Source organism: Bos grunniens, chromosome 24 (genome assembly GCF_055505025.1).
Source record: "Bos grunniens cultivar Pamir isolate PY7600 chromosome 24, Bosgru_T2T1.0, whole genome shotgun sequence".
Lineage (NCBI taxonomy): Eukaryota > Metazoa > Chordata > Mammalia > Artiodactyla > Bovidae > Bos > Bos grunniens.
This window is the reverse complement of record NC_141188.1, coordinates 33,620,448-33,633,913: the sequence shown is the minus strand read 5'-3', so window position 1 is coordinate 33,633,913 and position 13,466 is coordinate 33,620,448. Positions and strand designations below refer to the sequence as shown.

The following is a 13,466-nucleotide window of genomic DNA, read 5'->3' as shown; positions in this document are numbered from 1 at the left end:
AGAACTTCTTCCAGTGTTTGGTAATCTTTGAATGTCCATTTATGGTTAAGAACTGATGCAGTAAGAAACCAATGGGAAATTCTGTGTGTGTGAAGGGAGCTGGTTCCTTCGTAAGTATTGTTGGTAGACGAGCTGGCCTGACATAGGACATTTCAAGTGGAATCTCTCTGGACCTTTTCTCTAGGGCTAGACAGTTTCTTTGGAGAATTATATTTTATCTTCCTGCCTGGGAGGTATATACCCAGACACTAATGTTCTGGGAACAAAGACAGGAAGGGTTGCTTGGAAAACAGGCTTTCATCTAAGTGCCTCCTTCTTGGCCTAGCACCTGGCTCCTCATCTGCTATGCCTGTTGTGACTGAGTCTGGAGATCCTCTGGTTCCAGTTCTCTAAAGAATACATTCTTGCCTTCCTGGCAGGGGTGGATCCAGGCTAAATTTCCCCATTTGGTGGGGAAAGAGACGTATATGTCCCGCATATGCAGACTTTCAGTCAGCACCTCAGCCCCTGCTAACTAGGAACGTGCAGTGTCCACATGCCCAGTTTTCCAGAGTTCTCGGCACATTGTCGGGTTCTAGCTTTTTCCACTGGCCGAGGAAGTGGCCATTTTCCTATTCCTTTTTATTCCCCCCAAATGTCGACGATTCTCATGTACTGCATTTATCTCCCCAATTCTTTTTTTTGGTGTATGTGTTAGTTGCTCAGTCATGTCTGACTCTTTGCAGTACCATGGATTGTAGCCCTCCAGGCTCCTTTGTCCATAGAATTCTCCAGGCAAGAATACTGGAGTGGGTTGCCATGCCCTTCTTCAGGGAATCTTCTTGACCCAGGAATTAAATCTGGGTATCCTGCATTGCAGTCAGATTCTTTACCAGCTGAGCCACCATTTTTTAAATTTTTTCACTGTCATTTTGTTCAGGTTTTGGAAGGAAGAAGAGATAAATGTGTGGACTCTACTTAGCATATTTGACCAAACTTTCCTTCTTTTTACCTAAACTTCAGAAATCGCACAGATATCATAGGGGATTTTAGGCACAGGGAGAACAGTAGATTATAGTTCACATTTAGTTTACAGTAAACAAAAATTTTCTTTATGTCGTGGAGGGCCTCCCATAGGAAGCAGCCTGCCAGTGGCATCCGGCCTGGCAGGTGGGTCTACTGGCCTCTAGGATCCTCCGCTGTGCCTGGCTTGCACACGGCCAGGCAGAGACACCGCAGGTGATTGTCCCCTGTGAGCAGCTGAGAAACGTCAGGCAGAGGGGCCTGGGAGACGCTTCTTGGATGACTCTTGTGTAATTAATTGGGGTCTGGAGCAGTAAAATTCCTATTTACCCATGATGCTCATACTCTAAGCTGTCCTGTCATGTTTATTAAAGGCAGAAATAAAGATTTAAACCTGGGTTTCATTTCATGGAAATCTTGTCAAACAGGAAAGGCATTTTACATATGCTTTTTCCTCTTATCTGTTTGATTCAACTTGAGACAAGACTATTACCCGTGAAACAGATGTTACTTATAATATTGAAGAACAAAATAACCATTATAAAAATCGATGCCTCCCCCTCCAAAAAGAAAAAAACCCTCACTAATAAAACCCACTTTTTTCTTAATCAGGGGGAGCAAACTTTGCTTTGAGTGAGTGAATTTCAAAGATTCCTAAGAGATTTATTAGGAATTGATTTGTGACTGCAATAAATGTTGTTGTTATGTTATGAAAAATACAGTGGCATCAACAGAGAACTGCAAACAAGGCTTAGATGCACTTCTGTTTCTTTTTGGGCAAAGCTTGGTAAGCCTGTGGCTGCTCCCTGAGATATGAAGGTTCTTGTTACAGGTTGAGTGGTGTCCCCTCCAATTTCATACATCGAAAACCTAACCTTCAGTACCCCAGAATGTAACTGTGTTTAGAAATGGGGCCTAGAAAGAGGTGGTTGAGGTTAAATAAGGTCATATGGGTGGGCCCAAATGCAATCTTCCTGGAGTCCTTATAAGGAGAGGAAATTTGGATGCACCGAGACACCAGGGATGTGGGCACGCAGGAAAAAGGCCTTGTGAGGACACAGAAATAAGGCAGCCATCTGCAAGCCAAGGAGAGATGCCTCAGGAGATGCGAGACCTGCTGACATCCTGAGCTTGGCCTGCTGGCCTCCAGAACTGTGAGAAAATGAATTTCTATTGCTAAAGCCCCTCAGGCTATTTTGTTATGGCAACCCTAGCAAACTAGCACAGTTCCTAAACCTGTCTTCTACCATATTTGCTTTAAAATCTGGATATAACAAGAAGAGCATAGAAATGCTAAGAATTAGACACTCCTGACAACCAGCTTTTGATAACTAATAGCTGAAAAACCAGGTATTAGATCACAGTGGAGAAATGTACCACACATAGTACCACTTTGGGAGCATTACCTGTGAGCTGAGGGTCTAAGCTGCTGTGTTGGGCTGGGGTTTAGCTTCCACAGTGGAAACTTGGAGCCTCAGACCCTCGTTGGAGTCCCCCTTAGGGTTGGTTCTCACGTGGATCAAGTCATGTCTCTGGACCTGCAGAGGAGAAGAAGCCTGCAGCCTGTGGGCTTGATTGAAATGGGATAGAAAGAGTAGATGGAGGGTTTTTCCTGGTGGTGGGGGTGTCTGATGGAAACAGACTCAAGGTGCGTTCTCCTTCCCTTCACTCAGTCAGCAGGAAGAGAAGCATCTGGATGTTGGAATGTTACAATGGACAGCTTGAGAAGTGGCCTCTCACTGAAATCTTGAATTGGCAGGGCCTTCCTGGTGGTTCAGATGGTAAACAATCTGCCTGGACCCCCGGCTTTTGTCGGGGCTTTTGTCCCTGGGTCAGGAAGATCCCCTGGAGAAGGGAATGGCTACCCACTCCAGCATTCTTGCCTGGAGAATTCCATGGACCAAGGAACCTGTGGGCTACATACAGTCCATGGGATCACAAACAGCTGGTTGTGAGGGACACTTCTGCTTTTTTCCCACCAGGAGGACACCTGGGTGATCTTCTGTAATTCAGGCTGAGAAGGAAAAGAAAAAAACATGACATTCATCTCTCTAGATACTGTGCGTGCTATGCGTGTTTAATCGCTTCAGTAGTGTCCGACTCTGTGTGACCTCATGGATTGAAGCCTGGCAGGCTCCTCTATCCATGGGGATTCTCCAGGCAAGAATACTGGAGTGGATTGCCATGCCCTCCTCCAGGGGATCTTCCTGCCTCTAGATATCAGAAGTGCTCATATTTGGTCAGTCACTGGGATGAGGAACGAACCAGGCACTGGCCTGGTTTTCAGCCCCAAGTCTCATGGTTGCATGTTGTCACAATCCATCAGAAGCCAGCAAAGGAAGCCAAGACTTCATGCTTATGCTGCGCTCACCATCAGAGAGGTTGCTGTGTCCTTGTTACCCTAGTACTCATGTTGACCAAGATCCCAGATCCAGGCAGGGAACAACAAAGAAAAATATAATTTAGGGGAGGGGAAAGAGAGAGTCAAAGAAGAAAGGAGGGAGGGAGGGAAGGAGAAATGGAGATTGAGAGACATGGAGACACAGAGAAACACACAAAGACAGAAAGGGAGACAGAGAACAAGTAGAGAGACCTAGACAATCACAGGGAAAGCAAGTCACCTTGTTAGACCTTAGATTCCAGGAGATTTTCATGGATCCCTGATTTGATCTGCTCTCTTGGCTGCCTCTGATCCCATTTAAACCCCATTGGAGTCTCCTGTTTTGAAGAAGCCCAGGGATGTTTGCATTTGTGATGTGTTTTCCAAAGGATACCTGCTGGGGACCAGCCCCAGCTGATCCAGGGTATTCGAAGGAGAGACGGCCTAGGCGACTATTTATATGCTAATTAGAGATATAGGGAACAATAGAATGAGGATAGCTCAGTAGGAAAATTCAGTGGAGAAAAGAAGCTGAGTAGCTTGGTTTACGCGGGAGACCAATAAAACTTCAAGACAAGAAGTTTGCACCACTTACGTAGGCCGCAGGCGCCCTCTCGAATAGCGGAAGGTGTCTCACCCTAGACTCCTTCTCGAGTGGGTCTTAGAAGCCCAGGCATAATTAGTAAGCGTGGTGGGTTCCGCGCTCCAGATGGAGACTCAGCTGGAGGTTAGAGGGAAGAATGACATGGGGAGACCAAGCGTTGGTGAGCAAGGCCCGTAGCTTTATTTTCAACAGGGGCTTTTATACCCTAAGTTACACATAGAGGATAATAGGGGATGCAAAGTCAGCAGTCTTTGATTCTTATCAAAAACCAAGGTTTCTTTCCTGCAAATGTATCGTATACAAATGGTTTAGGTGATTTACATCATCTTCTGGCCAGAAGGCCTACTAACATTTTATGACTCTTGACAAGGACTTATCAACAAAGACTTACTTTCTCTAAGAGTAATTATTTCAAGGTTTGGCACCATCTTCCAAAGATAAAATTGCATTCCTATAGGGCGGATGTGTAATGGGTTTACAACAAAGAAAGAATTTATTACCTTAAGGGTCTAAAGTTACTAACACCAAGGCCACTACTTATTTTTTCTACATACCCACTATTAATTGATACATATTCAAGGATACAATTCAGGGGATGTGAAAACTTGGCAACAAGCATTGACTCATCAATGAAATCCTTTACTAGTTTATTCTGACAGTTTTTAACTCTCTGAGAGGCTCTAAGCTATTTGAATATCTTAAGCTTCCCGTGCCTCTGGAGGCTAGGAGACTGTAAACAATCGTATGCATAGCTGCAGGAGTCCGGGTAAACTTGTCAGGCGAGTTAGAGAGCCATCAGAGGGGTTTGGATTTAAACACTCCTAATTGCCCAGGAACTTTATTAATTGGAGCTGTAAGTTAACTCTTTGACAGAGAGAGAGAGATGGTGGTAGGGGACAGCCCCCAGTAAAGTCAGAGGTGAGAGCACAAAGCAATAAAGTAGGCAGACTCTGGTTTTTTGGGGGAAAATGCTCGAGAATATCCGGGGGGACTCCTGAGGCTCGATCCCGCCTTTGCGTATGCCGAGCCTCCTTCCTCATGACCTTTGTCACGAGTGGAATGCCTCACCGGCTCCCCGCATCTCCCCCTTTTTTATTTCTTAAAACAGCCAGATGTAGCTCAGTCGCAAGCCTCTGAATGCTCTGCCGAAGAATCCTGACAATACAAGGAAGAATGATTATTAGAAATAAAATTAAAACAGCCAACGTAGCATAGCCAAGGAAGGTAGACAGAATATTTTTTCCTGAAATGTAGTTAGAGAAAGTATGGAAGAAATCATTTGCTGTTCCAGCGGCAGTAAAATCTAATCGGGAGTGTTCCAGGGTTGCTATTTGATTGTGAAGTTTCCCTAAGTCTAAGCTAATGTCAGAGCTGTTCCAAATACCTGAAATATGGTTTTTAATCTTTTCCCATTCAAAATCTGTCTCATTTACTTTCAGGGGTGTTACACATATCCACCGGTAGTCAGCATGACAGGACAATGCCATTTTCACCTTTAAAGCCTGCAATTCAGTCCCAATATGTATTACTGCTTCCTCTAGGGCGTCTACCCTCATCTCTAATTTTCTGTCTATAGCTTCCTGTGTTGCCAATGCTAAAGAAACATTTTTGGACATAGAATCAACATATTGAGCAGTATGTACTTGTTGAGTCAATGATATTGCTGCCACAGTAACAGAAGTAATTGCACTTATCAAAGCTGCTATTCCCAAGATAAGTAAGCCCATAAACCGTCGTGTTCGCATTAAATCCTGCAGTTGTTGCAATACAGCAAGAGCATAATTCAGTAAGTGGTTACATCATAAGATAAGGTGGACGTTGTAACATTACAAAGGAGCAAACATTATATTGAGGATTTAAACAAGATGAGAGCATACATTTGTTCACAACAACACCACAAAGGAGCAAACATTATATTGAGGATTTAAACAAGATGAAACAAGGAGCAGCTGTAGGCATCGGCTCGGCGGAGCAGTGTCCGCAGCATCAGGAGGCAGAACGCGAACGGCAGGCTGTGGGCCGTGGCATCTACGGCGGGCGGAGGGGCGGGGTTCGCGGACTCGGGCTAGCCAGCCGCGGCTTGGGCTCCAGGCGTTTTCCTGTCGCCGGCGGGAGCGCGCTGGTCTGGACTGCATTCCGCGGGTGCGCTTTCCTCTCTGGCCCTCACTCGCCGCACAGACTTCCTTGCTCTAGGTCGCGGGGTGCAGCAAGGAGGGTGCGGGGCGCCGCTGTCGGCGCGGAGGAGAGAGCTGGCTGGGGGAGGGGGAGCGAGCGAGTGCGCGCGCCGCGAACCTGGTCTTTGGGGAATGTGACATGACGAATTTTTCTGAGATCCAAATCGGAGAATCTGCATTCTGTAAAAATATATAAGCATACCCTCTCCCACAAGTTAGCAACACATCTGGCCTTTTACACTCTCCAGTAAGGAGGTCTTTTTACTTGACCAGGGGCCGAGTCGTAGCCTGTAATTCAGGCATCTAGTGTCTCATCATTGTAGTCTGCCCCTGTGTGTTTACGTTTAAGTGATTAATTACAATTTGGACATAACTTTTTGTCTAGCTGTTTCCCTAGGGATATGAAATTTATACCTTAAACCAGCTGCATTTTGATGGTGAATTTTGCGAGAATTTTTGGCCTTATCAATCTTTTTATGTAAGTTTAAAACAATTACTTCAGTCAATGCATCTACCAAGGCATTTCCTTCATGTAAAGGGCTGGGCAAGTTGAAATGGACTCTAATATGTCCCACAATATATTTTTTATCTCTGTGTTTAATCTCTTTTTGTAAATCAGATAACAAGGAGAAGATAGTAGTTTTATTTTTTGGAATATTAGCAGTTTCAATATGAGGAAATAACCCCACAATATATCTGGAGTCAGTCAAAAGATTAAAGGTGTGGTCTCTTAAATGTTGAAAAGCCTAAATAACTGCTCAGTCTTGACATTTTATTCCCTTGAATTAAAAGATCTTTTAAAGGCCTTGGAGCTGTAATTTCTTGCACCCAAAAGGCTAGATCACTAGATCCAAATGTTTTGTGGCTCCTAGCTTGAGAAGTCAAGTTTTTTTTGTCTGATAGTAAGGTAAAAGTAAAAGCTGTGTTACTCTTTGACCTTTATTAATTTGTACAGTTTTGTTAGGCGGTGAGATCAAAACTTTTAATTTTTCCAATATAATCAGAATCTACTACACCATGCACCACCGAAATTTCTTTTCTTTTTTTTTTTTTTTATTTTGAAAAGAAAGCGAGCTACGCCCCAGGACAAATCTTACAATGTCCTCAGGTAGGGGGCCAGCCACTCCCCTTGGAATTGGAGTAAGCGGCACATCAGGGGTTAATATTGTTGCTAAATCCCCTTTCGCTTTTTTCCTAGCCTGGATGAGACCCCCCTGAGGAGGTTTTCTCTAAGGAGCATGCTCTGCATATTGTGCACGCAGTCTGTTTTAAAAGCTCCACTGTTCAAAAAACTTATCTTCCTCAGGCTTAGGCAACGCTTTGAGAGGCTTTGGGGGCAAAGTGGGGAACTCCTGGGTGCTGGGAGGCACAAACGGAGGCGGTGGCGATCACCTTAAATCAGAAAGTGGTGGATAAGTTTTTTAAAGGTTTGTGCAGAGGGGGAGGGAGCTCTCCAGGGCGCTCGGCCGCAGCGTCCTGTAAGCCCTCTCCTTCTTCGGGAGGTAAAGCACTTTCTCCCTCCTTTTTTTTTTTTTTTTTTCAATAGCAGAAATTATGATCTGTGCAGAAAGTGGAGACTCACCACCATCTACCGCTATAGCCTCCCTCAAAGGCTATTTAACAGCCTCATGACAGGGGTCCAGGACATTTCTAATCATATTTCACAGAGCCAATAAACATTTGTCTATTCTTAGATGCAGAGAAACCCATTTTTTTTTTTTTTGAGAATATTTTTATTTATTTTGTACCTTCTTTACCCTATCTAAACTGCAGAGGGGACTAGAAAAGAAGCCTCAAGGTGAGGATCAAATTTATCCTTGGGACTAGAGAAAATCCTTCTCCGGGAAACTCCTAGTGGAGGCCCTTTACCCCCACACGGAGGAGGAGGCATGGGGGGATGGGAGCGTCCCTTATTTCTCCTCTCCTGTTCCGCAGATCCTTGAACTGTTTGGTGACTAAATCTTACAAACTGTCTGATCGGGGATGTTTCCCTCAAGCTCCTAGGAGCGGATGGTCTGACAGGGGAAGTTTCTCTTAGGCCTTTTGGGGCATCTTTGTTTAAGAGATGCCAATCTCCATCAGAGTGATATTTAGCTGTTATCTCGCCTAAATTCTCTTTTTCTTTTGGGGAAGGCTGATTTTGTTTTTCATCCCTATCTTTAAGTTGTTCCTGAGTAGTCATGGCTGCTAACATTTTTCTTAGTTGCCGATAGTCAGGCGGGTCTTCGTTTTTCTCATTTTCCTCAGGTTTAACTACAGTTTCGACCTCATTTTCCTCTTTAAAAGTTACTCTTTTAGATTCAGGGGCAGGTTTAGCTACAGCATTTTCTTCACTATCACTTTTAAGATGTACTTTTTCTGAATCAGGGGCAGGGTCTAAGACATCTCTAATGATATTCCATAAGGAAAAGGCGTCATTAGGCACCTTTTCTGAGCCATGTTCGGCATGGTAAGTTTTTAGCTGTTTTCCTACTTTTTCCCAGACATCTAAGTTAACAGAGCCTTCGTCTGGAAACCAGGGACAGTGCTCTTGTACAAATGAAAGAAATGATTGAATGGCAGATTTTTTAACTTTGATTCCTCTTTTACCTAATAACTGTAAAATTACTCCTATAAAGAGCTGTCTTTCATTTGATTCAGTATTACCCATGTCAGAAAATTAAGTATAGTAAAAGATTTTGCTTTAAGCTATCAAAAGATCAGGCTTTTCTTTGGCCTTTTAACTTCAGAAACTGTTTTCTCTCTCTAAGTCTAACTCTTTAACACTTTCAACACTTCCCACTCCTCTCGCCCTGTCTATCCTACAGGGGGGTCCGCGGCACCCTCGAGTGGGGTCCTAGCCGTCCCGAACACTGGAAGAACAATAGGGCTGGTGACCCAGATTGTCCCGGGGGAGGAACAGTAGGCTGATGGCTCAAACTGTTCCAAGGGAGGAGCAGTAGGGCTGGTCACCCAAACTGCTCCGTGGGGGAACAAGAGGGCTGATAACCCAGTTGTTCCGAGAACGGGGAGCAATAGGGCTGGTAACCCCAATTGCTGGGAGCTTACCTTCGAAAATCCTGTATCGGGCGCCACCTGCTGGGGACCAGCCCCAGCTGATCCAGGGTATTCGAAGGAGAGACGGCCTAGGCGACTATTTATATGCTAATTAGAGATATAGGGAACAATAGAATGAGGATAGCTCAGTAGGAAAATTCAGTGGAGAAAAGAAGCTGAGTAGCTTGGTTTACGCGGGAGACCAATAAAACTTCAAGACAAGAAGTTTGCACCACTTACGTAGGCCGCAGGCGCCCTCTCGAATAGCGGAAGGTGTCTCACCCTAGACTCCTTCTCGAGTGGGTCTTAGAAGCCCAGGCATAATTAGTAAGCGTGGTGGGTTCCGCGCTCCAGATGGAGACTCAGCTGGAGGTTAGAGGGAAGAATGACATGGGGAGACCAAGCGTTGGTGAGCAAGGCCCGTAGCTTTATTTTCAACAGGGGCTTTTATACCCTAAGTTACACATAGAGGATAATAGGGGATGCAAAGTCAGCAGTCTTTGATTCTTATCAAAAACCAAGGTTTCTTTCCTGCAAATGTATCGTATACAAATGGTTTAGGTGATTTACATCATCTTCTGGCCAGAAGGCCTACTAACATTTTATGACTCTTGACAAGGACTTATCAACAAAGACTTACTTTCTCTAAGAGTAATTATTTCAAGGTTTGGCACCATCTTCCAAAGATAAAATTGCATTCCTATAGGGCGGATGTGTAATGGGTTTACAACAAAGAAAGAATTTATTACCTTAAGGGTCTAAAGTTACTAACACCAAGGCCACTACTTATTTTTTCTACATACCCACTATTAATTGATACATATTCAAGGATACAATTCAGGGGATGTGAAAACTTGGCAACAAGCATTGACTCATCAATGAAATCCTTTACTAGTTTATTCTGACAGTTTTTAACTCTCTGAGAGGCTCTAAGCTATTTGAATATCTTAAGCTTCCCGTGCCTCTGGAGGCTAGGAGACTGTAAACAATCGTATGCATAGCTGCAGGAGTCCGGGTAAACTTGTCAGGCGAGTTAGAGAGCCATCAGAGGGGTTTGGATTTAAACACTCCTAATTGCCCAGGAACTTTATTAATTGGAGCTGTAAGTTAACTCTTTGACAGAGAGAGAGAGATGGTGGTAGGGGACAGCCCCCAGTAAAGTCAGAGGTGAGAGCACAAAGCAATAAAGTAGGCAGACTCTGGTTTTTTGGGGGAAAATGCTCGAGAATATCCGGGGGGACTCCTGAGGCTCGATCCCGCCTTTGCGTATGCCGAGCCTCCTTCCTCATGACCTTTGTCACGAGTGGAATGCCTCACCGGCTCCCCGCAGATACCCTATGACTTCACTGAAGTGGAACGAGAGGAATGTGGGCAACAAGTTAATATTTTTAGATTTTATTTAAATGGGCAGTTATGTCTGAGATTCATTCATGTAAGGTGCACATCTCACTTAGGCAGGAGAATCGAATGAAGAGTGGAAATCTCGGGAAGGCCAGCAAGAACAGGGGAAAGGAATGTTCATTCTTCCTAAATGTGTCTTTATTGTAAGACTGCTGCTTTTTTTCCCGATGCTTGTTAAATACTGTATTTATGCTGTGTGTTTGTATACAGTGGGATTAAGGGACCAAACTGAATTACTGATGATGGTTGCTTGAAGGGGTGTTTGACTAGGAGATTTACACAGTGTTGTTAATAATCTTTTTTATTTATTTATAGAATGTTATCATTCCAAACGTACAGTGCTGCCATCCCTTAGGAAAGATGCTGTCTATTTGAGGACCACTGGCTCTGCATGTTGATTTGAAAAGAGATAAAAGAGCATCTGGCCACCATAGGACAGGCTGCACCATCCCCTCCCTCTTCATTATGCACTGAGCCGATGTGTTTTTTTCTTTTTTCCTATTTATACAGATAAAGAGAACAATTTGAGAAATATGTCATGCTGGCATTAAACACCACCAGTCTTGCTGGGTTGAAATGTACACGTTTCATTAACAACAATTAAATTGTATAATTAAGGTTTGATCCCCAGAGTCTGACTCCGAAGCTTTCTCAAATACCGATGGGTTTATCAAAGATATGTTAAAATAAATATACCTCTCCCATCACCCCCCTTTCAAGTTCCCAACCCCCACCCCAAAGTGCCACCAGTACCTGTGCCAGTGGTTGGGTCTGCATTGAGTGTGGTGTTCAAGTGCCCTCTAGTGTAGCTGTGACTGAGACTAATATGAAAATAGAAAAGAAGCTTTGAAGAGGCAGATGCCTGCTAGGAGAGACATCAGAGCATTCTGTGCATGATATGGGGCTCCCCAGGTGGCGCTAGTGGTAAAGAATCCACCTGCCAATTCAGGAGATGTTAAGAGACATGGGTTTGATCTCTGGGTTAGGAAGGTCCCCTGGAGGAAGGCATGACAACCCACTGCAGTATTCTTGCCTGGAGAATCCCACGAACAGAGGAGCCCAGTGGGCTACAGTCTAAGGGTTTGCAAAGAGTCAGACATAACTGAAATGACTTAGCACGCGTAGTATGCATGGGGCTCCCATGTATGGGGTCTATGTGAAAGAAATAGGGTGCAGAAAGATGATTTGGAACGATCCTTCCTTAATAAGGCTGTCCACGTCATCTTGTTATGATACTGCTCTTCATCATTCTTTTTGTGGGACTTTCAGTTTGGGTTTAGGTGGTAATTTCCTGAGGCTTACAGGGTCTTGGCACACACATACAAGTAGACAGCCACTGTGTGTGTTGGGGGGGAAGAGCTGATGACGTTTAAGCCCTTGCACTCAAGGGTGCCCCTCGACCCTGTGACCACAGCACGTTCTTCTCCCAGCAGGTGGGGAGAGCTCTGACCTCTGTTTCATTGGCAAGTGCTACTGCCGGTGACAGTGATGGATTTCTGAGGGCAGTTAACACAGCGACAAGGTTTATAAATGATAGATTATGACAACACTCCCTGCTATCAGGTTTTTCCCTTTGATGACCACCTGGCTATCAATATGGTCTCACCAGCCAAATCCTGTTTTTCTACCTGTGGTCAAGACTAAAGAAAAGCAAATAGCTGAAAATCCTAGAGCAGACTTGAATCTTAACCAGGAGAAGAATGGTTGGCCAGGTGCCCCACTGACACAAATCGGGTGTAGGGGAGGAGGGAAGAAGGTTCGAATGAGACACATCTGAATCAGTGACGCCCACCTGGTTAGACCCTAATGCGGGTAGATGGGTTTTTTCTCTCCTGGTTCTCTTTGGTAGGAGTATGTGAGCACAGAAATGATGTGAGGAACACGAAGTTCAAATGTTCAAACTTTATAAATGTGAACATTCTTTTAGAAAGTTGTGGCTGGAAGGGTTGGGCTGGGTGACTTCTCTGTCATTCTTGGATGGGTGGTATGTGGATCTCATGAAAATCAAGACAACAGACTCCAAATGGAGTCACTTATGCTAAGCCCCATGTCCCCAAGCTGAGACTTAACTACAGTTTCGGCTCTCCCAGAAGTGGAATCTAAAACCTGTCCATCAGGAATCGCCTGATCAGCACAGTTAGGCAATCTGCCTGATAGATCTGCTAGTCTGTAAAGAAAGTGACTTTGCAATAACCAGTCTGCTTTTTTTGCCCAGTATAACTTCCTTTTTCCTCTTCCCTCTGCTTATAAACATCTTTCATTTTGTTCAGGTCCTTAGAGTTCACTTTTGTCTGCTAGATTGCAGGCTGTCCGACTCCTGGATCGTTGAGTGAAGTCAATTAAGATCTTTAAAATTTACTCAGTTAACTTGTGATTTGTAACAGTGTGTATTTCCTTGCTGAAGTATCAAAATCAGGTAGATTTTCTTCCAGAATTGTATGATTGTGGAGGAGCAATTCCTAGGCAGCCTTGCAAATAATGCATGCTTTTTTATTATTACACTTTAGAATCCCTAGGGCTTCCCTGATGGTTCAGCTGGTAAGGAATCCGCCTGCAATGGGGGAGACCTGGGTTTGATCCCTGGGTTGGGAAGATCCCCTGGAGAAGGGAAAGGCTACCCACTCCAGTCTTCTGGCCTGGAGAATTCCATGGACTGTATAGTCCATGGGGTCACAGAGAGTCAGACATGACTGAGTGACTTTCACTCACTTCACTGTGACAGATATTATTGATTACTTATCCCATAGTAACCAACTCTTTCTTCCTTCCTGTTTTTAAGGTTCTTTGAATAATTTTTTTCTGGGGCAGGCACCAACAAGTATCCGTCACTTGATAGTGGAGTGATGTGGGAGTTGACTCATAAAGGTGG

At 44.4% G+C, this 13,466-nt stretch overlaps 1 protein-coding gene and 1 long non-coding RNA gene across 2 annotated transcripts; both read right to left on the bottom strand.

The window, feature by feature from the left end:
* Positions 1–4,143: 4,143 nt before the first annotated feature.
* On the bottom strand, positions 4,144–6,225 carry LOC147346010 (endogenous retrovirus group K member 7 Env polyprotein-like). Its single transcript, XM_086372276.1, has one exon. It carries the CDS (start codon positions 5,729–5,731, stop codon positions 5,051–5,053), a length of 681 nt encoding a protein of 226 aa, XP_086228402.1. The 5' UTR covers positions 5,732–6,225; the 3' UTR covers positions 4,144–5,050.
* A 474-nt stretch (positions 6,226–6,699) lies between these two features.
* LOC147346009 (uncharacterized) lies at positions 6,700–9,618 on the bottom strand. Its single transcript, XR_015153440.1, has 2 exons — positions 9,437–9,618; positions 6,700–9,304 (listed from the first exon to the last, which is right to left on the bottom strand). It is a non-coding gene; the product is annotated as an uncharacterized LOC147346009 (long non-coding RNA).
* Between the last annotated feature and the right edge of the window lie 3,848 nt (positions 9,619–13,466).